General features: G+C 42.9%; 1 protein-coding gene across 2 annotated transcripts in view; it reads left to right on the top strand.

Annotated features, from left to right (window-relative positions):
- LOC147020117 (delta-type opioid receptor-like) overlaps positions 1 to 25,843 on the top strand; it is a 216,249-nt gene that overhangs the window by 94,354 nt on the left and 96,052 nt on the right. Inside the window, exons 1-2 of one of the 2 annotated variants that reach the window (XM_085895143.1) lie at positions 16,198 to 16,807; positions 17,265 to 17,547. In XM_085895143.1, coding sequence (XP_085751269.1) covers positions 17,285 to 17,547 — 263 coding nt within the window. In that variant the 5' untranslated portion in view covers positions 16,198 to 16,807; positions 17,265 to 17,284. Of the gene's footprint in view, positions 1 to 16,197; positions 16,808 to 17,264; positions 17,548 to 25,843 lie in introns of those variants that run through there. The other variant, XM_085895142.1, reaches the window with a different exon arrangement.

Genomic DNA, 25,843 nt, shown 5'->3' with positions numbered 1-25,843 from the left:
TCTTCCTCTTATGTGGTGACTTCAATTGTCATCACGCCAGTTGGCTAGGTGTGGGTACCTCTCTCACCTGCCATGGCACCTCAGCAAAAGCTTTCTGTGACTCATTGGTACTGACTCAATCGGTCAACTTCCCGACCGGGATCTCAACCAATGGTACTCCATCTCTTCTGGATCTGATTTTGACAAATTTCCCGGACAATATCTGCTGCTCTTCCTTCGCTCCAATCGGTTCTTCTAACCACGTCCTTGTTAAAGTGGACATCTCTCTGGCTGTTATCAGAGAACCACCTCACCGCCATCGAGTCTGGCATTTCACTCAAGCCGACTGGCAGGGTCTCCGAGCAGCCATCAAACTTACAGACTGGTCTCCTATCACTACTTTCTCAAACATAAACTCATCCTGGGAATTCTTTCAAAGAAACTTGCTCTCCCTCATGCACAGATTTATCCCCTCTCGTGTTCAGTTGTCCTACCCTTCCTCCTGCCCTTGGTTTACTGAAGCTTGTGGTGAGGCAGTTGTCGTGAAACAACTTGCCTTTGCCTCATGGAAAGCAAACCCAACTGAGGGCAATCTCAGTTCCTTCCACAAAGCTCGGAACAAGTGTGTATCTACCCTCAGGAGAGCCAGAAAACAACATCTTTCTCATCTCAAGTCTGAACTCTCAAACCTCTCTCCCTCCTCAAAATCCTGGTGGTGTTTAATCAAATCTGTTTCTGGTGTATGTTCCCCCTCCATCCCCTCCCTTACCTCAAATGGCCGCACTGCTGATTCCACACGTGATAAAGCTGAATGTCTAAACTCGGTGTTTGCAGATAAATCTTGTGTCCTAAACCCATCACTATCTCTACCCACTTTACCCAGTCGCACCCAACTGTCCGTGGACTCTGTATCCTTTTCTCCTGACAAGGTGGAGAGCTTGCTTTCAAACCTCGAGTCAGATTCTGCAACTGGTCCAGACGGCATCAGCCCACGTGTCCTCAAAGCCTGCTCTTATGCTCTTGCTCACCCTCTCTCTGTTCTATTCACCCTCTCATTTGCCCAAGGTCATCTGCCATCTGCTTGGAAATCTGCTAACATCACTGCCCTGCATAAAAAAGGTGCAAAAACAGATCCCTGTAACTACAGACCAATCAGCCTTCTCCCAGTCATCAGCAAGGTTATGGAATCCATCATTGCTTTAGACATGAAATCCTTCCTCTTCTCCAATGGCTTGATTTCCAATCATCAATTTGTTTTCAGACCAGGTCACTCTACCCTGGATATGCTGCTTCTGCTCTCCCATCAATGGATGGAGGTCCTCAATGCCAGACAGGAAATCCGAGCCGTATCCCTGGACATATCACGTGCTTTTGACACAGTCTGGCACCCTGCACTACTCACCAAACTCTCTTCCCATGGTATTCAAGGCCATCTCCACTCATGGCTTGCAGACTTCCTCTACTGTCGCAGTCAACGTGTGGCCCTAAATGGAGTTCTTTCATCCCCTCTTCCTGTGCAGGCTGGAGTTCCTCAAGGTAGCGTTCTGGGCCCTGTTCTTTTTCTGGTTTTCATCAATGATCTCTCGGACTCTCTGGAAAATCCTCTATTTCTCTTTGCCGACGACTCCACCCTCTGCCGTACCATCTGTCATCCCTCAGACCGGCAAGCAGCAGCTTCTTCGCTCACTGCAGATCTGGATAAAATCACAAACTGGTCCAACACGTGGAACATGTCTTTCAATCCAGACAAATCTCACACTCTCACTATGTCTCTTCGAAAGGACCGTTTAGAACCCCCCCATCCCCCATCCACTTTCTCAACAATCCTCTGGAAGAAGTCTTTTCTTTCAAGCTTCTGGGTCTCACGATCTGCCATGACCTTTCCTGGGAAAGTCACATTTCCAACCTCGCCTCAAAAGCCAGTCGCCGACTGGGAATCCTCCGTCGTGCTAAGTCCTTCCTCGGCCCTCTTGAGCTCCTGACCACTTACAAAGCTTTTGTCCGTAGCCTGATGGAGTTCTGCTCTCCCCGCTGGGCTGGTGCTCCTGCCTCCCACCTTTCTCGGCTTCACGCTGTCGAAACCAGGGCATTTAAGATCATCGGCATCTCCCGCAATGAAGCTGAGTCTTTGGGACTCTCACTCAATCACCGCAGGTTGGTCGGTGGTCTTTCTGTCTTCTACCGACTCCTCTCCAGCCTTGCCCCCCCTGCTCTCTCTGCGATTTGTCCCCACCACATTTCCACAGGGCGCTCAAGGTCCGCCAACAACACCCTTCTGGTAAAACTACCAAAATCACGAATCACTGCTCATCTTCACTCTTTCATTCCTCTTTTTTCCCGCCTTTGGAATAAACTTCCTCACTCTATTCTTTCCCATTCTTCCCTCCAGGCTTTCAAAACAGCTGTTCACCACCACCTCTTATCTTCCCCCATCCAAATCCTCGATCTTTTCTACCCCCGATAATCCACCCAAGCCCACTTCCTTCAATTCCCCTGCTTTCCTTCCTGAAAGTCCCTGTAATGTCCATCTTCTCTTCGCCATGTTCCCCGTCCCATCCCCATCCCTCTCCCTTCCACAGTTCACCAAATGTGTCTGTTCCCCACTGTTTTGTCCCTTCAACTCCCGCCCCTCTTGTCTCATGCCTCCTTGCTGTGAGTTGTGTGTTAGCTCTCATACGAGCCTCGACCAAGGTATACAAAAAAAAAAAAGCCAATGGGGGTCATTTGCAGGACATTATTTTCCACAATTAATATTAAAAAAAAAACAAATTCCATGAATTAAACTTCCATTCTAAATTTATTTCATTAATTTTTATTTAAAAATAGAAAAGTTATATAAAAAAAGAAGAAAACCTTCAGTGACTTTTGGCCAACCCTGTACATATGATCGAATCGTGAAGGGGAATATACAGTTTGAATTTTTTTTCATATTCATTGACGCAACTTAGCTGTTAAATATCTTAATAATTAATCAATTTATCTACAATAATAAATGTCAGTGTGTGTGTGTCTCCTCCATAACTCCAAAACCGTGAAACCTAGGGGACCCAAACTTTGCATGCATACGAAGAGAACTCTAAGGAAGTGCAAGAATGAAAATTGTTGGTTTTATGGTTGAAAGCTTATCCTTGATCAGCCCAAATTCACCGTGCAGGGGTGTTACCCACCACATTGATTCGGCCTATTCAAACATGCCTTGCCTTGAGAATACGATATACTCTCATAGACTCATTCAAATATATAATCAAAATGTTTTATTGGATTTGAGAATCGGATATTGTGGACTAAACAATTAACCAACTGGATTGCCGCACTCTACCAGCTGCTTTTGCAAGCCCGACAAGCCATGGCAATACAGTCGACAGTGGTCCTTTTTCAGCAATTTCATCCGTAGTTTTCTTTTTCACCGCTTTGTGTGATCTGCTTTCATTCCAAAATTTTATCGTAAACATACTAAAAGTTGCTGTAATATATTAATAGTCGGCAGTTGCTGCAAGTGAAGAGGTATTTTTTTGTTGATGCAAGCGAAGAGGCTTTTTTGCTTTACACCGTTTTGTGTGATCTGCTTTCATGACAAAATGTAAATAGAAATATATGAATAGTTGCTGCAATATATTAAGAGTCGGCAGTTGCTGCAAAAGAAGAGGTAGTAAGACAGCACACATGACATGGTGCAAATGACTCTCCATGGTGGTGTGTACATGCCTGCATGCTTGGGTACATGAGTGTAGTATGCAAATTTTGCAGTCGCACGGTCTGAACTCCCACCCGCACCTGTGGTGCTGTGGTAGAGGTTATGCGGCCGTCTCACGAACCATATGTTTCTACACGTGGGGAGTGGACATGCTGCGGTGCCGAAGCCATGCTGTATGTGCATCATGGGTGTTGGAGAAATTGGTGCACGTGTGCAAGTGAATGGATGAGTATATCGTCGGGGCACGGTTGGCATGAACCGCTAGGAGGTTGGAGGAATGCATATTTAGTTTTCAATTTTGAACCGGTTTCCCCAGAATGTAGCATGTAAGAATCTGATTCAGAGTGACCCAATCGGAGGGGTGCAAAGCTCGCTGCATGTGCAAGCATGCATGCAGGCCTTTGCCAGGTAGATGGCATGAGTTTAAATTTTTAAATGAATCCAGCCTGGTTTTATATAGAGCACTGTGGTTACAAAGGAAATGTTGCTATTTGGGTGCATGTTATCGCCCCAGAAACACCCTGGTATGCTGCTCTCCCTCCCCTTCCCCTCACATTGCCATCCCTTCCCCACCTCTGACGCTGCCTTCCCTGCTCTTCACGCTGCTTTCCCGTCCCCGAACAGATTTCTCTTCGTCCCCCTGCACTTCATACATTGCAGTATTTCTTTTAGTAGCAATGTGACTTGTGATACCCAATAACAAGTTGGATGAAAAGGGGGTGTAGGGTAATCAGGTAATCTATCATAGTTCTTTGATGTCCCAAATGATTCCCACCTTCTTTAGAGTTGGCCTTGGGGGAAAGTTTTTTGTCCAGGACTTTCACTTATTAGCTAGCCAGGCTTGTCGTTTTACTGAAGTTGATTTGGGTAGGAATCTAAAAATTTTCAAGGTACAGCTACAAATTTCCACCTCTTCTTGAAAAACACTGTGGAATTTTTAATGTCCACCAACTAATGATCACAGACATGACACCCAGTATTCGAGTGATGGGAACTTTGGAATATAACACCTCATCATGCCTGCAAAGCACCAATCTGACAGTTTATTGTCGGGGTCAGAAATTCAATCCAGGCTCGACAGCTGAAGGCAAATGTGTTACCTCTGAGTAAAATAGAATGCCGAAATATATATGTAAGGTCCCACCTACCGACATTTCAGCTTGGTCACCAATCGTTATCTTTGTGTGGTCTGAATTATTTATTCCATATTGAATGCTGCCAACCTAAAAAAAAAAAAGGCGTGCTTTTTGTCTGCCAATGAAATGAATGTTGAACTCTTCTGCCAATGAATTTGTGCACTGCACACAATGCTGCCAATGAAAAAATGAAAAATGTTGAACTCTTCTGAATTTACTATGCCACCATCTCACTAGATGTAGATATTGAGCTTAGAGATCCTTTGTCCGTGTGAGAAATGTATTGGATTGATGCGTCTCATATTTCCTTTATTAAACAAAAATCTTTGTATTGCGATGATAACACAAATTTAGAGAAACACTCGAGGCGATCATGAACATAAAAGTCTCGTTCTTGGTTTAAAAAAAGGGTTCATAACAGGTACAGTAAAAAAAAAAAAAAAAAAAAAATCAGCATGCACCCTGCAGAACAGAGGGAAGGGGTGGGGGGCTGGTGGGCCAGTTGGCATGGGCATACGATTTTGAGGGGGCCTAATGTTAAGCAAGTAAAGGAACAAAAAATTCCACACTTGCATTGATTCTTGTTTTATTGATTAATATCAAAATATTACGACCAATATTATATAATCCATTGGCCAGTGGGTGGAAGCAAAGTTTACTGACCTAGAAGATTTAACTGCTTCCTTTTAGTAAGAAAATTTTAGCAAGAAAATTACTAAAATTACTGCTTCAACTTCAATTGACAATTATATTGTTGACCATCTCAAGGCTGAAAGTAATAAATGGAAGAAAATTCTTCATCGCATTCTTGATATCACCCTATTTTTGTCAGAGAGGGGGCTCGCTTTCCATGGTTATTCTGAACAAATTGACGATAGCCATAATGGAAATTTTTTGAATATTGTTGAGCTTCTGAGCAAATATGATTCAGTATTATCTGAAAATTTATGGTCAAATATTGAACTTGAGATTGGGCAATGTTTTCCCAAATGTCCTCATCGTGTTGTGCATTTTTCCATCATTGCCAGCAACAGTGGCCTCGGATCAGAGGCACTTGAGTGTCCAAAAACGAATTAAGTCATACTTTCGGTCCACAATGGTGCAAGAATGATTGAATGGATTAGCAATTTTGAACATCAACAGTGACAAGGCAAAGTTGCTTGATTTTTCTGGTGTAATTAATGAATTTGCCCAAAGGAAAGCATTTCTGAATGTGAAGAAGTGATGACCATTTCTAATCTGAAATTCCGAATACAGAATAAACATGAATGTACTGTTGTGTTTACTGCTTCTTATTACAGTGCTGTGCTCTATTGTCTTATATACATTTTGAATAAAATTGCTTGCCATTACATTTTTTATAAATCGTTCTAGTTATTTTATTCTGTTCTGTTACTTGTAAGTACATCATGTGCACTACATGTACATGTATATACCCATACATAAATCATATGTATTTAGCACTGATTACAAAAATACTTAATGAGCAGTTTGAAATGGGGCCTACATTTCCCATCTGGCCTCGGCCTATTACCAGCTTTGCACGAGCCTGCATGCAGGTAAGCTATGCGATCTCTGACAAGACCGAATTTGTTGTTCTTTGGACAAGAAAGATGGTGAACAGTTGGCTTCCATGACCAGCATCAGCAAGCCCAGCTCTTATTCTAGCCAAGTTATTCAGATCAGTTTCCTCATCATATTCGTTTAACGACCTTTTCCACTATTGGTCGATTGATGGGGAGTTGGTCGATTGATGGCATATCTCCATTTGGTTCTTTCATTTACATCTTCCTTCTTCAGACCTAATAATCTTTTCACGTCATTGTTCACACATCCCTGACATGTTTTCTTTTGCCTGCCTATTGGCCTTTTTCCATTTGCCTCAAAACTTACTCTCTTCTTAATGTATTCATCATCTGTCCTTTCTGGCTACATGACCAAACCAGATCAGTCGCAATCCATAATAAGTGAATTATTTGATGTGTTTGCAATAGAGAAGAGAAAATATATTATCCCCAAAGGACTCTCAGATTAGGGTCCAGATCTTGGCTATCATGTTCCATTTGGGTGGCTGAAAATGGCTGAGCAGTTTACAGTTTCCACTGGGAGCATAGTGAGTGGCTTTTGAGACAGAAGGTAGACATCCATCCCAGATTTGAATACAGAAAGCATGTATGGACAGAGAATAACAATGAGCAACAAACATTTATACAACCAAGCTCTTGTGTTATTACAACCTGTATATAACCCATTGTCATGATGGTGGAAATGTATGAATGACCAGAACATTAAGGCAAGGATTATTTGGTGATAAGATATTGTGATATCGGTTTAATATCGCCCAGTTTAAGGTCGAGGTATACTTTTCATTATTGTATGACATGTAAGATTAAAAATACCACCGTTAAAATTTTCTACAATGTTATTGTTTACCCATCGATGTGAGGCAAAGCATTTGATTTTCGAGACAAGAAGCATTCTGGGTAAAACCAATAAGCTGATTATGGTAATGTTTGCTGTGGTACAGAGGTGTGTGTGATTCCTTGTTAAGAAGAACAAGAAAACAGTTAAAGTTCACAGGAAACTGCCTGCATAATTTTGTCAGATGCATGTCTTTTAATGGCTGGCAGGATGGCCTAGACTCCGAGAGGTAAGCACACACCTCTGAGCTGTCTAGCCTGGGTTTGAATCTTGGCCCAGCTATAAACTGTCATCCCAGTGTTCCACAGGCAGGGTGGTTCATCAATGTGTATGTTGTCCCTCAGATGGACGTTAAAGATCCTACGGTGTTTTTAGTGAAGAGTAGGCGAACTATCACCGGCACCATGGTCAAATTCCAAATTCCTGCCCTGACTTCCTATGTCGAAGGTTACCCTAGCGGCTAACCAAAGAAACTGCTTCAGTAGCATCGATACTCTGTATAGAGCTGTTCAGGTGACGGTTAGGGTTATGTTCTGGTCATGTTTTTGATGCAGCGACTTCAAAAAAAGGCTGCGATTAAGTGAGCGATCTTGAACATTCTTATATTATACAACCAACTGCTGTCACTCACAAAAACATTAAACGTGTTGAACAGATATGTTTGAACAATCACCAGTTTACTATTATATGCATGGAATTGCAAAATAATTACAAGTCAGTGTTGGAAGTGCAGAAACAATCATTCATTCTCACTTGAAATTCAATAGGGTTTATGCAAGTTGAGTACAAAATGACCACATGCTTCATCAAAAGGCAACCACATGTGACAACTTTATCAGAGTTCCTGGAATGCTACCAGGAAGAGCGAGACGGTTTCTTGAAGAGGATTGTGACATTGTTTGACATGGGTCCATCATTTAATGCCAATAAAAGTGGCGACATCGCGCTGTTATATAATTGGCTATTCTGTCCTGTGTCTTCTGTCACGTCTTCTGTCACACTTATGGCCGCCTACGTCCCTTTGATCTGAGGGCTACAAATAGAAATTTGTCCAACGTCACAACTCTTCCCATCATGCATGCTAATTCACCGTGTCTACATTTAATTGATGAAGACATTATTGTCCCCACTACCACAAATGTTCAATAATCAGCCATCAGACTAAAATATTATGAGAGTAGTGTTTGAGGACCCTAATGTGGAAGTTCTTGAATGTGGTAAAACAATCAACCCACAACAGTAAAATGACGGTACTCATTGAGTTGAGACAATAGGCAGAATATGATGAGTCTGATGAACTCAGGGTGTGACTTTACTGTAAAGGAATGCTTGCTGGTAGGACAGCCTACAGGTATGCACGCTCACCTCTGAGCTATCTGGCTTGGGTTTGAATGTCGATCCAGCTATAAACTGTCATCCTGGTGTTTCGCATGCAGGGTGATACATCAATGTGCACTGTCTATTGGAAGGATGTTAAACGGTGTCCTTCGTGAAGTGTAGGTGAGGTATTGCCGGCACCCTGAACAAATTCCAAAATCCTGCTGCCTCAGCCAAGTATCCTATGTCCAGGATTGCAACCCAAGTCAATGAATTGCATTCAGCAGAACCGACACTCTGTGTGAAGTGTGTTGCACAACCAACCATCCAACCTCACATGGAAAATGCTATAAATCATCCCCAATTATTCCACTCTGTCTTGTCATCTTTTAATTTCCCTATCTTTGGATCACTCAAGAAACATCTGCGTAGCTTTATGTTTGATGAATTCATCAAAATATTTGTCCTGAAATGGCTGTTTACCTATCCCAATGATTTCCACACACAGGATGTAAAAGCACTTCCAAATTCATATGGCTTAGTCCACATGTAGCAGTTAAATACCTTGATGAATTGCTGGTTTAATTAATTCCCTTGTACTTTTTGATTTTATAGAATAAATAATCCATGTCAACTTCAAACCACTTTTGTAACTTACATAATGCAGTAAATTACACACAAGATCCGGGGCAACTGCCGTCCTTCGAGACTCCCTGCCATGCTGTCGATGTCCCGCCACCCCCACGCAGCCAGATGGACCAGTGCGGCGCACACATTGCCACAAGCCCCGGCAAATAATTAAGCAGGAGATAACACGCCATATCACGAGGTGGGAACACTCAGGCGGAGTGTCCCACGGAGGAACACACTACACATACAGACCATTCCACAGCTTGGTCAGGGATCTTTCTACTAACGCATCAATTCTCCTCTCTCTCTCTATCCACCTCTTTCCCGTCTTCTGTGGACCTCCAAAGAAGAATGTTAATTACTCGCAGTCCCATTTTCCTCTGGCGCAACACCACACCCCTCCCCCCTCCCACATTGCACGACACCACACCTCCCACTCCCACATCTTAGACACCACCAGTATTCCTCACACCTACCTTTCCATAAGCGTTCTGGGTTGCGTTGGTCTGCCGACCGCACCATGTATTGAAAGGTCGTTTACCCTCACCTGCTTTCTTTCTCTCTGGGCTATCTAATCTTCCGTGTGTGTGTGAGTGTGTGTGTGTGTGTGTGTGTGTGTGTGTGTGTGTGTGTGTGTGTGTGTGTGTGTGTGTGTGTGTGTGTGTGTGTGTGTGTGTAATGGCGTCTGTCCGAGCATAAGCTAAGATTGTAGAAGATATAATGGCATAACTCTGCTCTGTATCTGCTTTTCGAAGATTGCTTGTCTTTTTCCGCACCCTACAAATTCCTTGCTATCCCCTGCTGTGCATAAAATATAACCCCGTTCAATGTGCCGCATACTTTTCCTCGCTTGATTGTAAATAAATGTGTTATATAGAAATGTTCCCAGCTCGTTTTCGTGTTTTCTTCCATTGGTCCAGCATGACCCGTACCCTCGTTTAGCTGGGACGTTATTCCCCCAACGATCTGTTTCCTAGCCGGCACGTGCTTGGTAGTTCCCCTCGACTGCATCTGATCTGGTAAGGTGACCTGGTATGAGCAAGTGCGTACTGAGGGCGTGTTCCCCGTTACTTCGAGCACGTGACCTTTAGGTAAACAGTATTAGATGGAGGACCCTAAGTCACGTGGTCGAGGTATTGGCGTTCACTGTCAATTAGCGACGCGCGGTATCACAAAGTTAATCGTATGTGACGACCTGTGATTCCGCAAAGTCTGGTGGGAACCCGAGTTAGTTGACCCCTTGTGGTCTTCGCCCCTGGCCCGCAACTATACGTCAGTACTTGTTGGAAGATTCCACACATTCAGGCTCAAATCCAATCACGTTTAATGCACATAACAAACAGCACTCTGTCAAGATGGAGGTTCCACACCTGGATGCCCGAAAGCTCCCCCTGGATGTACATATCAATACAAAAAGCAGTCCAGACTCCTTCCCTCCCACATTTTATGCCTGCCATTACAAATGGGCCTTTACACAAACTGACTGGAAATGTACTTTAAAAAAAACAACCATAACACAAGCCATACAATAGTGCTTGCCATTGTATTAGGGTTTTTAGGCAATATTGGGCAATTAGGGTTTTGAAATCACTATATGCAGGTACATTGTAACATTCATTTGATCGAACATAACACGGACTGTTTTGCAATTGTAACGAGAACTTCTTCATCTGACACCATGGGTGATCGATCAATGTGACGAGGTATCGGGGTCTTGCACAACTCTTATCATGGTCATGTGCGATCATGTAAACAAGATCGCCAACTGTTATTGCGGGCTAAGGCAGGGATACATCATACATCACAGCGTACTTTGGAGTGTTCGCTGTATTTATGGTTCCGAAGCTAGATGCCGCGTTGACCATTGACGAGATTGAAGTCATCAATAGGAATGGAAGTGTTGGTGAATTGGTCCCTCTGGAAGAGATTTCGTAGGACAAACTGCACCAAAACAGCCTGGAATTTTAGTGGAAACACACTGTATCGAGGGACACAGGTGAAACAGAGCTGTCAGAAGGTCCTCAGGCTTTTGTTCATCCCATAATTCACAGCTCGCATGTTCAGTGACTGGGTTTTTGTTAGAGTTTTTCACATGACTTACTTCAAGTGTGATTCAAGGGTGATTTTTCATATGATCTACTTCAAGGGTGATTTTTCACATGACCTACTTCAAGGGTGATTTTTCACATGACCTACTTCAAGGGTGATTTTTCACATGACCTACTTCAAGGGTGATTTTTTACATGATCTACTTCAAGGGTGATTTTTCACATGACCTACTTCAAGGGTGATTTTTCACATGACCTACTTCAAGGGTGATTCCAAGGTGTGAAAGGTGGCCGCTTTTCGTGATGGCAGCAAATCCAGGACCAGGATGAACTATGATCATAGCCGCAGGGATCATCACTGGGGATAGATACTTTTGCGAGTATTCCATAACGCTGAGAATACGAGTGGCAAATTTGATTTGTTGAGATGTTGTATATTGACGTAATATTTTGTCCAAGTACAGGTGACCCTTGTATAACATGTGTTCTGATAACGGGTTTTCGTAACAGCGAGGATTTAATTCAACAACAACAACAGCAACTGTGCTAAGTCATCCTGTGCGAGTTGGTCGTGCTCCATCATTCTGAGCGAGTCATTCACTCACAGCGGCCGAAACTAGTGGCATTGGAGATAATTATCAAGTAAAGAAGAAGTCAAGAAGGTCTGATTTATTTGGAGGTGAAATGAAAAGTTTTAGATCGGTTTGATAAAGGTGAGCGCACCATTGATATTTAAAGAGAGATCGGACTTCGTGATTCATACAGTGAGAACTATTCATAACAATCGTGATAAAATCCATAACAGAGCTCAGACAACAAGGAATCTCAGTGTTACCAGAATTGCAAGATCTCAGCCTGATGCTATTGAAAAAATAGTGAAGATGCTGATCATGCGGACAGAGCATCAGAACCAACAGAAGATGCACTTATCTGGAATGGTCATTCACGAGAAGGCGAAGAGTTTGTATGGTGATCTAACCAAAGATACCAGTGATCCAGTGCCTTTTGCTGCCAGTCATGGGTAGTTCGAGTGCTTCAAGAGTCGGCATGCATTCCACAATCTCAAGTTGACTCAGGAAGCTGCTGCTGCAGATCATGCTGCTGTCGAACAATTTCCAGCTGTCTTCAAATCAGTGATTGCAGATAGAGGTTACACACCAAGCCAAGCGTTTAACCTCGAAACTGGAACTTATTGGTAACACATGCCCAGCCACACTTTCATCTCCATCAATTCTAACCTGAAGCAGTGATTGAGTTAGAGGTTTCATGGAGGCTGAAGTCAGCGAGGCAAGGCAAAAGATTGTGGACATGGCTCAGCAAGTGGGATTTGAGGAGGTCGGTCTCTGCTTGATATATTAACGTGCTGATTTAATGTACCCCATTTCGTTCAATCTTGCATTACCCCCCTCCCCACCCCCTTCTCCACAAGTACCACAACCAAATGCAAGTTGAGAACCCCTCTCCTCATGCTGACCTCCTCCCAAATTCTCCCCTCTCCTCTCCCTCCTCCTCTCCTCTCCCTCTCTCCCTCCTCCCCTCTCCCTACTCCCCTCTCCCTCCTCCCCTCCTCTCCCTCTCTCCCTCCTCCCCTCTCTCTCCTCCCCTCCTCTCTCTCCCTCTCTCCCTCCTTCTCTCTATCCCGACTCTCTCCCTCTCTCCCTCTCTCCCTCCTGTCCTCTCTCCCGACTCTCTTCCTCCCTTTCCTCCCTCCTCTTTCCCTCCCTTTCCTCCCTCCTCTATCCCTCCCCTCCCTCCTCTATCCCTCCCCTCCCTCCTCTATCCCTCCTCTCCCTCCTCTATCCCTCCCCTCCCTCTTTCTTCTCCCACTTAATATTTCCACCAGCAAAGCGACGGGTTGTATTTGCTGGTATATTATAAAACTCCCATCTCGGACTTGGTACATATTGAAAATACAAAATCAACTTATGGTTAATTTTGATGTCATGTTATGGTTGCATTCGGGTTGCATTGAACTGTACCCAAGGACTCTTTCTGGCCCAACTTTAGGATGACGCTAAAGTTGGTCTGAGGTACAGAATTACTGACTGATACACCCTGACACAGACATATCAACATATTATACTGCATATTATATACAAACACATATTATACGTGACATTATACTGTATATTATATACAAATTATATACAGCACACAAATTTTATATTATACTGTATATGTTATATATGTACACACACACACACACACACACACACACACACACACACACACACACACACACACACACACACACACACACACACACACACACATATATACATATACACACACACACACACACATATATATATATATATATATATATATACATACACACACACACACACACACACACACATATATATATATATATATATATATATATATATATATATATACACACACACACACACACACACACACATATATATATATATATATATACAGTAGACTAGGTGTAAGTCGGCAGCGTGTAACTCGTCACCGCCTAAGTCGGCAGCGTCAAAAAGTCCCGAATTTATCTCATGTTAAATCCCTTTGAATAAAGGGTCATCCCTCTGTAAGTCGTCTTCTCCAAGTCGTCACTTCGTCTAAGTCATCAGATGTCCATTCCCACGTAATGGAAACTCAAGTAAATTACCACTCCTAACTCATCACATGGAACTGTTTATAACTGATAATGATAGGCTATTTATAACTGCGTACACACGTTGATCGCACTGCAGGCAGGACAATGGCGACTAAGCGTAAGATTACAACTAAAACCTTCCAAGAAAAATACGACATTATCCAGTTTTGCGAGGCAAATCCACTGATGAAGAAAACAGACATAGCTGAGAAGTTGGACATCAAACGGCAGACATTGAACGATATCTTGAAGAATAAGGGCAAGATATTTGGACAAGTGGAGAAGATCGTGAGGCCGGTGGGAAGTGTGAAATGCGTGAAATGTGTGTCCTTTGAAGTTGTCGATGACGCGCTCATCATCTGGTTTCGGCAAATGTCAGCTCAGCCAAATATTCGGTTTCGGCCGATTCGGCCAAATATTCGGCCGATACTGTCTTTCGGTGGAGGATTGCCCTGCCAACATCATGGAATACAATGACCAGTTTGAATCCTTTCTCATGCACCAGATGCCCAAGAGTTTGAGGCATTCAAACATAACGGATTACTTCGCGAAGAAGTAAAGGATCGATCGAGCTTCGTGTTGAAGTCCGATCATGGTTTTATCTTGGCTTGTTTTGTACATGACCGCACTCACTTACACATAGGCATTGAGTGGTAATCATCACCACGATGACTGTGTGTCATGTAATTTGTCACCATACCATCACCGATGGTATACGAGTTGTCTTACAGAGTTGTTCATTATCTTTACTTTTGATAAACTGATTCATGAATTCCATCTTTGCTTGATCACTTTCCAACTCACCAACTCACCCCCACCTATGCCCCGAGGATTGTGTTTTCCTTTTGGTACAATAGCCGGCTCTCACACATATGTGTCCAGGCCACACGCGACTTCATCCTTCACCCCACAGTCACCATGAATGTTCGCATACGGGTAAGTCGTCACATTTCTAAGTCGTCACTTTTTTCTCGGTCCCGATGGTGACGACTTACGCCTAGTCTACTGTATATGTATATATCTTCTTCTTCGTTCGGCTGCTCCCTTTCGGGGGCGCCACAGCGGATCATCCGTATGATCCGCATCGTGATTTGTTTTATGCCGGATGCCCTTCCTGACACAACCCTGGTCGCCTCTTACGACACAGCGATATGGTACACCTATTTTAACCGGGGTATACACCGGCCCAGTACACTGGTACTCATTTCGCCGACCTCAGAAGGATGACAGGCTGAGTCAACCCCCTGGTGTATTAATTCAGTGGCCCAACGGGGCTTGAACTCAGGACCTTTTGGATCCCACGCTGCTGCCCGAACCACAGCGCCAACACCAGGCTCATATATATATATATATATATATATATATATATATATATATATATATATATATATATATATATATATATATATATATATATATATATATATATATATATATATATATACATACATATACAAGATGAGAGTTTTAGTAATATATAGAGAGTCTACAAAAGATATCAATAAATGAAAATAGTCTTTCCTTTGATTTTGCCGAATAGACCCAAGCACACACACATATATACATATATGCACACACACATATATACATATATACACTCACATATTTATATATATATATATATATATTTATATATATATATATATATATATATATATATTTATATATATATATATATATATATATATATATGTATATATATGTATACATATAAACACACGCACACAAATACACATACATACACACACATGCGCGTGTGCATGCACGCACACACACACACACACACACACACACACACACACACACACACACACACACACACACACACACATATGTGTATATATATATATATATATATATATATATATATATATATATATATATATATATGTATATATATATATATATATATATATATATATATATATATATATATATATATATATATATATATATATATGTATATACATATACACACACACACACGTACATATACATATACACACACACACACACACACACACACACACACACACACACACACACACACACATATCCCTCTCGTCCCTTCGGCTTTCGGTAACTGTCGAGGTAAAAAGATGTTCAGCATAAAGGTCAAAACGACTGAGGAGGATGTTTTTAATATGCAGGGAAGGATCATGTTTCCACACATTTTCCGAGAAGAGCATTTTGGCACAAGTACGTTACTCTGCATTTGGACTCACTCACGGACAAATGACTGGAGAATCCGGCTTTCATATCATAACCCCCTCCAACATACACATGTACCCCCCTGCAGACCCTTCCCCATCCACGCATCGCCAGGAGCTCACCAGACGTGGGCGTTCAGTGAATTGGACACGTGTGTTCGTGTGAAATTCGCAGTACGAGCTCGAAATGAACCATGTTTTGGATTTGATAGACTTTCAATTTCCTTTCGTCGGAGGTGAATCCAGACTCATCCGAGGGACGAAGTGACATATAGCGAACTACCTCAAACTGTCCCCAGGACAGAGCACTCAATGCCACGATCGAACGTGTCCCACGACCGCTCACCCGGTGCACAGACTCCAGTTCTGTCCAGTGAACGCAGCAGACCCAGAGCGCCACCGTCACGCCAGTGGAGGAGTCGGGCTGATCCCATCATTTCATCAACAGCTTCCCGCATCGCCGTGCTACTTGCACCCCTCCTCTCTCAGCATCCCTGCTCATGCAACCCCCACCCTTCTCCCGACATCCAGCAGAAGCCTCCAGTCGTCTCTTCAGTCGGCTCTGACGCCGCTTCACCACCCAAGATGTATCAAATATTTGCTGCAGACATTTGAGCGCCTGAAGATTTTGGGTCTTTTTGCTGGAGCCTTCACTGATTTCATCATCCTTGCTTTGAGTACCTGAATATTTCTGATATTTTTGCTGGAGCCTTGACCGTTGTCAACCAATCTCCTTTGAACAGGTGAACGTTTCAGGTTTTTTTCTTGGCTGATTGCAGTTTGTGTTTGGTAAAGGCTGCCACGAGGTTCGTTCGTGTACCTGGTTTACTTGAATACTTTGGGGTTGATTGAACCGTAAATACAAACTTTCCCATCAATTCGTTTTTGTTCGTGTATATAGGATTTATTGATCAAATAATAGTAATAAAGTTTGTCCTCTCTTGGTCTGTGGTTCTTGTACTTCAGCGCAGGGGTCTTGCATATTGGGGAAGCGATGTACAGTGTGTATGTATATGTGAAATCACGGTTCTCCATATGCTTTGATATATTTCAGGAGAAAGCATATGTAACCTGTGAAATGTGTTCTTTGGTCCCCTTACAAAGAATTCCTCGTGAGATAGATCTGATAAGATTCCATGAAAGTTCATAGGTGAGTTTTGTAAGAGTCCAACTCATACCACGGATATTGTCACATTGCAGAAATTGAACGTGGTGCTTGAATGATGGCCAACGGAACGAGCACCTGGTGGGACATTAATAAGATCCTCCGAGATATGTTTGATGGCTGTGCTTCCCTGTCATCCAACCTGACCATAACACGTCAGGTCCAAAACACCAGCAACTGGACTGCATGTAACATCAAGAACCATGATGGAGCTGACAACAATACGCACGACGCCTCGGCGGCCATCGCGTCCCTGTATGCCATCGTTTGTGTGCTGGGGCTCGCGGGCAACCTCCTGGTTATGTATGTCATAATCAGGTACGTCACATTCCTGGCTTTTATTTCCCATGGGATAAAATGGACTTGCAGGGTTCATGACCATATTGCATCTTACTGTAAAGGAAGTATATTACTGTATTCATATGAGATATCACTCATGAGGTACCAGTGCTACATACGAGTGGGAGCCCAAAATCTGAAAATATAAAGTTTTGAGAAACTTATGAGACCTCCCATCCACCTTAGGACACTCACTGGGACCCCAAAAGGTTCCACAGAAAGTTTGGCATGGCTCACCTCAAAACTGAGGAAGTAGTTTGGGGACAGACAGACAGACAGTCCTGCTTTATGATATCGATAATGTTTGGGTATTATTTGGGAAACTAGTTTAGCTGTAAAGTGTTGGGGTTTGCCAAGAGTGGGAATGTGTATTAGAGTAGATATGATACCTTTTTTCTGCAATAACCTGTTTTCAACTCAAACAGATATTTTTGCCAACACCTTTTTTAATATTGCATGGGGGTGTGTTGGGACTCAGCTGTTAAATAATACTCAATGATTATCTCACTCAGGATTGGTGCTTAAAACATTGCTTTGAACATTTTTGGGATTTTTTTTTTTTTTACAAGATTTCCCCATTGGGAGATTGATAATCAAGAAAACAAAAAAACATTTCAACGGATGATACTGTGATGACCATGTCAATTAATCATAAAAATTGATTTTATTTAATTTAAATAGCAAATACATTTTTACACATCGACAAGGGCCGAATTTACGAAAGGCGTTTAATTGTTAAGAGTGCATTTAAGAGCATTAAGCAAGCATTGTACGGCTTAGAATTTGTAGTTTGCGTGGGACGTTGAATATGGATGTGTTTGGAGTTTTTGAATTAGCTCAAGAGGAGGCAGAACAGAAAAGGGCAGTTCATCGATGTGCATTGAGAATCTTCGAGGAGAGATGCAATCGTCTGGAGAAGTATGACAAGATCAAATTTGTCCAGAGTTACAGACTCTCAAAGGAATCGTTTCGTTGGATGCTGAATCCAGTGTAAGATGACTTGGATCAACCTACGATCATGAGGAGCAATGCCCTGAATCCCCTCCAACAATTGTCCATGGTGCTGCGATTCTATGCAAGTGCATCGTTTTATTTGAACGTTGGAGATATGTGTGGTTTTTCACAAGCCACACGTTGCAAAGTGATTCATCGCGTCACTGCAGCCATTTGTGCTGTGAAAATACACTTTATACATTTTCCAGATACTCCAGAAGAAAGGAGAGCTGCAACAGAAGGATTCTATGCAATATCACAATTCCCTGGGGTTATTGGAGCTATTTGATGATCTCATGTGACAATTGTAAATCCTGGTGGTCCAAATGCACTCGGGTATATGAACAGAAAAGGCCTACTCTTGCCTAAATTTCTGTTCCTTGGTGAACCTCGATTAAACCCATTTGTTGCTCAATGAATAATTGTCCCTTGTTTTCTTGGCCGACATGGGGCCACTATTTGACCACATGAACTAAAACTTGCCATATGGTGAGGCCAATTGGAGTCATTGATGTTAATTGGTTTGGTGACCTGTACAGTGCACTGAACAAAATAAATGATTAAACGGAATGAATCATAACTTAGACATGCATAACTAAACTAACTAAACGGCTGTTTAGCGTTTTACATGTACAGCTAAACAGATGTTAATCTTCCTTTGTAAATAGCTGTTTAAACGGGTAATTAGCTGCATACAAAGATGATTTTGTCAGCGTTTAAAGGTTAGGGTGTGTTAGCAAGACTCATTAAACACCTTTTGTAAATTCGGCCCATATAAGAGTATGGAAGGAGTGGAAAAACAACATCAGATATGCATACATAATAAATAGATTGCCACTAATTATGTTTGTACTTTGTATATAACCCAACCATAAAACATAATAAATGTTTCAATAACCATCATTGGTCACTTCAATCCAGATTACCCAAAGTGGCACACATTTGGGAACCACAGCTGATATACAGAGATTGTTAACATTCACAGATTGTCTTCTCCATGATCACTGGTTGGATGGATGAGGAGAAGGAGGGATAGATAAGTGTAAGGATGCATGGATGAGTGGAAGCAGGGATGGATGAATGGAAAGAGGGATGGATGAATGGAAAGAGGGATGGATGAATGGAACGAGGGATGGATGAGTGGAGGGTGGGATGGATAATCTCGAAGAAGGGATGAATGGATTTCTCAAAGGGATGAATGGATTTCTCAAAGGGATGATTCCGTTGGTTGCTGAATCTCGTGTAAGATGACCTGGATCAACCAACGATGAGGAGCAAAACTCTGAATCCCTCCAAGAATTGTCAGTGGTGCTTTGATTCAATGCGAGTGCATCATTTAAATTGGATGGTAGAGATATAGGCGGGGTTTCATAGGCTAATCAGCTGTTTATATGCTCCCAACTATGACGGATCTTAATTTCCTGATGTTAATCTCCTTTCATAATTTATGGATAATTAACTGTGTGTTCAAAGATGGATTTGTCAGTGTTTGAGGGTTCGGCTTATGTTAGCAAAACGCTCACGAAACGCCTTTGTAAATTCTTCCGATCACGTTTGGGTCTATTCGGCAAAATCAAAGGAAAGACTATTTTCATTTATTGATATCTTTTGTAGACTCTCTATATATTACTAAAACTCTCATCTTGTATATGTATGTATATGTATATATATATATATATATATATATATATATATATATATATATATATATATATATATATATATATATATATATATATATATATATATATATATATATATATATATATATATATATATATATATATATATATATGTATATATATATATATAGCCTGGTGTGTTGGCGCAGTGGTTAGGGCAGCGGCTTGGGATCCAAAAGGTCCTGAGTTCAAGCCCCGTTGAGCCACTGAATTAATACACCAGGGGGTTGACTCAGCCTGTCATCCTTCCGAGGTCGGCAAAATGAGTACCAGTGTACTGGGCCGGTGTATACCCCGGTTAAAATAGGTATGCCATATCCCTGTGTCGTAAGAGGCGACCAGGGTTGCGTCAGGAAGGGCATCCGGCGTAAAACCTGTGCCAGATCACGATGCGGATCATACGGATGATCCGCTGTGGCGACCCCTAACGGGAGCAGCCGAAAGAAGAAGAAGAAGATATATATATATATATATATATATATATATATATATATATATATATATATATATATATATATATATATATATATATATATATAGGAGCCTGGTGTTGGCGCAGTGGTTAGGGCAGCGGCTTGGGATCCAAAAGGTCCTGAGTTCAAGCCCCGTTGGGCCACTGAATTAATACACCAGGGGGTTGACTCAGCCTGTCATCCTTCCGAGGTCGGCGAAATGAGTACCAGTGTACTGGGCCGGTGTATACCCCGGTTAAAATAGGTGTACCATATCCCTGTGTCGTAAGAGGCGACCAGGGTTGCGTCAGGAAGGGCATCCGGTGTAAAACATGTGCCAAATCAGTATGCGGATCATACGGATGATCCGCTGTGGCGACCCCTAAAAGGGAGCAGCCGAGAGAAGAAGATATATATATATATATATATATATATATATATATATATATATATATATATATATATATATATATATATATATATATATATATATTGTTGCGGATTCGCGCCCGCCGGCGTGCGAACGGCCACGTAACTCGAATCGCGGCACGTCGCCCACCGGACGGACAATCCAGTCGTGACCCTCTCGGACTAACGCCGGGAACTAGTCACGGGTGGACCTTTCGGCCTCACCACGATCGTGCCAATCGGCCCCCCGCGTGGGATAGGGTTGCTCGCCAAATTCGACCTACCTAAGTACCCACACGGAGGGTAGACCGGGCGATCGCACCTCGCCGCAGGTCGACTTCGGACACGGGCCACTTTAAGCGACTCGTTCCGTACTATCGGGATAACCGAGCGGTGTTATCGTCGGCCCCGACGGTTCGATTAATTATCGGGCGTTTTAGCCCACGACCAACCCTTTACGTGAAGTAAGATGGAGATTCAATACAGGAAAAGACGAAGCGAAACGGGAAAACAGTTCAACAATAAGCACATTTATTTCGCGATGAACGGAAAGCACACATATACAATTACATCAAAAGCAAATGTAAAAGGAGAAGAAACACACAATATTACACAAAAAGCAAATATAAAAGAAGAAGATAATGCAGAGCTATCCGACTACCGAGCACACGGCAACACTAATACAATTTTACTTCACAGACGGCGCCGACAACACATATACCCAAAGCAAAAGAAAAGGACCACCCTCAAGGATGAGGGGGGTAGGCGGGCCTGGGGCCGAGACCGCGTCGGGCCTACCCGTCTGATGATGAGACGCAAAGTGGCGGTGGCGCCCCAACTCCGGGGACCTCGCGGACGGTGTCTGGTAGGGGGGTGGGAAAGGGGCCCCCTTGTCGCACTATCTCAGCGCGGGGGGGAAACAGGAGGGGGTTGTTGATGCTCGGGGGAAAGGAGGATGTCTCCCTGTCTCGGGTCCCGCGACGAGCGTCTCCACCACGACCTCGGTCACGCCGCCGGCCTCGCCCTCCGCAGTTCCCCGAATCCGACGCGAGCACCCCCTCAACCGCCTTCGCCGCCGCCGCCTCTCCACAGCTTCGTCCGATCGCCCTCTCCGTTTCCTCTCTTGACTCGTCCCAACTCTTCACTGGCTCCGCGAACTCCCAACTGCCAACTGCCTTGACTGACGAACGCAGCCGTTTATATCCCCCGTGGCCTCGCTCCTTCACCTTTGACCCTTTACCTCCGACCCTTCACCTCTAACTGGCTCCCCATTGGACCGAGGAAAAGTGGGCGTGAATGCCTTTTGATCCATGAATTTGCATATAGCGACCGCACTCCAACGCCCTGGAGGCGGGGCCAAATCGCCCCACGCTCACCGATAGGACGGAACAGAAGTGGGCGTGAGTCGTTTTTGATCCGTTTTCTTCGGAAAGTCTGTGATGTTTCTGAACACGCTGCTCGGTGCGCGCCCTGCACGAGTCCAGTATCGGTGCCCACAAGTGGCGCAAGAATGGTGGTGATGCGATGGTGGCGAGTTGTGACGGTAAAGGTCGTGGCTGTTGTTGTGAAGCGGCGTTGTGGTTGGTGGTTGTTGTGTGATGGCTGTTGAGACGTGGTTGGTGGTGGTAGTAATGGCGGCTGGTCCAAAATAAAGATAGTCAAAGAAAAACGGCTATCCTGAAGGGTCGCAGCCCGAGTGAATGACATTTATTCTCTCTAAACAACGGGTTTGGGCCTAACTACACATATACTTACAGAGATATCTCACCTAAGGGACCTGAATGGTGGTTTGCGAATTTCGTCAACCACAACAATATATATATATATATATGTATATATATATATATATATATATATATATATATATATATATATATATATATATATATATATATATATATATATATATATATGATCCATTCATCCCTTCTTCGGTTTCTGAAGTATTCGCTTCTTGTCTTCTTTTAAAAGGGGCATGACTATGGAAAAAAATAGACAAAATATCCTGAAACGCAAACTTGTTCTGTAACCTATCATAATAAAGCCATGTACCAAGATCTGTGCTGATTCATGCAATGACGGTGCATATTTTTATTAGAGTGGAGTCAGACCGGCTGTCCAGCCAATGAGTGTAAAGCATTCACCATCACCATATATGTATGTATGTGTGTATATATATATATATATGTGTATATATATATATATATATATATATATATATATATATATATATATATATATATATATATATATATATCTATATATCCCTGTGTCGTAAGAGGCGACCAGGGTTGCGTCAGGAAGGGCATCCGCCGTAAAACGTGCCAAATCACTATGCGGATTATAAGTATGATCCGCTGTGGCGACCTCTAACGGGAGCAGCCGAAAGAGGAAGAGGAAGATATATATATATATATATATATATATATATATATATATATATATATATATATATATATATATATATATATATATATATATATATATATATATATACACACACAAATACTAGATGGCCCATGAACCCGTTGGGCTCCCGCTGTGACAGTGGTTGATGAAAAAAAATATATAAAAATAAAAATTATTTCGTGATCAAACTTTAACTTGAAGAAAATTTGAGCATTTATCTCACGAGTCATCGTTCGGTAAACCGTTTCTCGAGATATATCAACACATTCTCCATGGTTTGTCCCTGCACTTTATGGATCGTCGTACTAAAACTTGACTGAAGAGGGAATTGATTTTTTAATAATTTTTTTCTTGCCCGATTTGAACGAAACTTGATACTGCACACCGCAGGTGAATGGTGAGTAAGGTGGCCCAAAATTTTTGTGCTGTCGTGTACCGTTTTGGCTGCATTTCGGGAACATACATATGTATACATACATACATATATATATATATATATATATATATATATATATATACAAGATGAGAGTTTTAGTAATGTATAGATGATGTATATGCCCGAACGATGACTCCTGAGGTAAATGCTCAATTTTTCAAGTTAAAGTTTGACCATTCAATAATATTAAAATTTTGTCTTTTTTTTTTTCATCAACCGCTGTCACAACGGGAACCCAACGGGTTCATGGGTCATCTAGTAAATCAATAAAGACAACTATGATAATAAATCGAAGATAAAAATTGGGTTGCTTTAATGCAGGGTTGAGCTGACACTGGAACCAAAATGAAGAAGAAGAACCTCTCCAACTCATTGTGTTTCGTTCGTTTCTAGGGTTTGCCTATTTCATTTTTTAAAATAACTGGTGTACATATGTGAAGCAAAAATATGTGTATGGCTTATGGTTATCTATAATACATTGTGGTTATACACCTGGGATCATTCCAATTGCACTCGCCATGGACTACCATCCAGGCCTTAGGCCTGAGGCCTGCAGATCTGTGCTGATTCATGCAATGGTGGCGCATATTTTTATTAGGGTGGAGTCAGGCCGGCTGTCGAGCCAATGGATGTAAAGCAGTGTGGTGAAGTCAGGGCAGCTGGACACTGACCCAGGTATAATCTGCGCTATTTTTCCAGCGCGGCGACATCGCGCTGTTATATAATTGGCTATTCTGTCCTGCGTCTTGTCACACTTATTGCCGGGTGGATTGTGGGCAGACATTGCTGGGTGGATTGTGGGCGGAGATTGCCAGGTGAATTGTGGGCGGAGATTGCCGGGTGTATTGTGGGCGGAGATTGCCAGGTGTATTGTGGGCAGAGATTGCTGGGTGGATTGTGGGCGGAGATTGCCGGGTGGATTGTGGGCGGAGATTGCCGGGTGGATTGTCGGCGGAGATTGCCGGGTGTATTGTCGGCGGAGATTGCCGGGTGTATTGTGGGCGGAGATTGCCAAGTGTATTGTGGGCGGAGATTGCCGGGTGGATTGTGGGCGGAGATTGCTGGGTGGATTGTGGGCGGAGATTGCCAGGTGAATTGTGGGCGGAGATTGCCGGGTGTATTGTGGGCGGAGATTGCCAGGTGTATTGTGGGCGGAGATTACCGGGTGGATTGTGGGCGGAGATTGCCGGGTGGATTGTGGGCGGAGATTGCCGGGTGGATTGTCGGCGGAGATTGTCGGGTGGATTGTGGGCGGAGATTGCCGGGTGGATTGTGGGCGGAGATTGCTGGGTGGATTGTGGGCGGAGATTGCCGGGTGGATTGTGGGCGGAGATTGCCGGGTGGATTGTGGGCGGAGATTGCCGGGTGGATTGTGGGCGGAGATTGCCGGGTGAATTGTGGGTGGGGTTTATGCGGAAGAGCGACGTTTTTTGTGCTGAATCGTTTTCTGTGTGACGCCGGAAGTTGATTTTCTGAGCAGGAAGTGATAATCTTCCTGTTCCGTTCGTCGGTTAGTTGTTGCCGCGCAGCGTTGTAACTCTTGTTACCTTCGCATTCTGCGAAAGGTTATGTTTTGGTCGCTGTGTATTTATTTATTTGTGAATATGTGTGTTTGTTTGTTATTCGCATAACTCAAGAGTATTAAACCGAATTGCATGAAAATTGGTGTGATGGTTCGTGATTATCCAAGGACGATTTTATTAGATTTTGGGAGCGATCGGGTCAAAGGTCAAGGTCAAGGTCATGAAAAGGTCAAAAACAAACTTTTGAACATAACTTCCTTCATAAGACAGCTATCAACATGCAACTAATGCCATATTGTTCCATAACGAAATACCTTTCGGGTACATGGTGTCAGATTTGACGTGACGTCATCAGAAGTGCGTCAAAATGAC

Source organism: Eptatretus burgeri, chromosome 9 (assembly GCF_056783735.1).
Source record: "Eptatretus burgeri isolate ZD-2024b chromosome 9, Ebu_testis_v1, whole genome shotgun sequence".
Classification (NCBI taxonomy): domain Eukaryota; kingdom Metazoa; phylum Chordata; class Myxini; order Myxiniformes; family Myxinidae; genus Eptatretus; species Eptatretus burgeri.
Note: the sequence above shows the minus strand (reverse complement) of the source record. Positions and strands in the feature narration are given on the sequence as shown.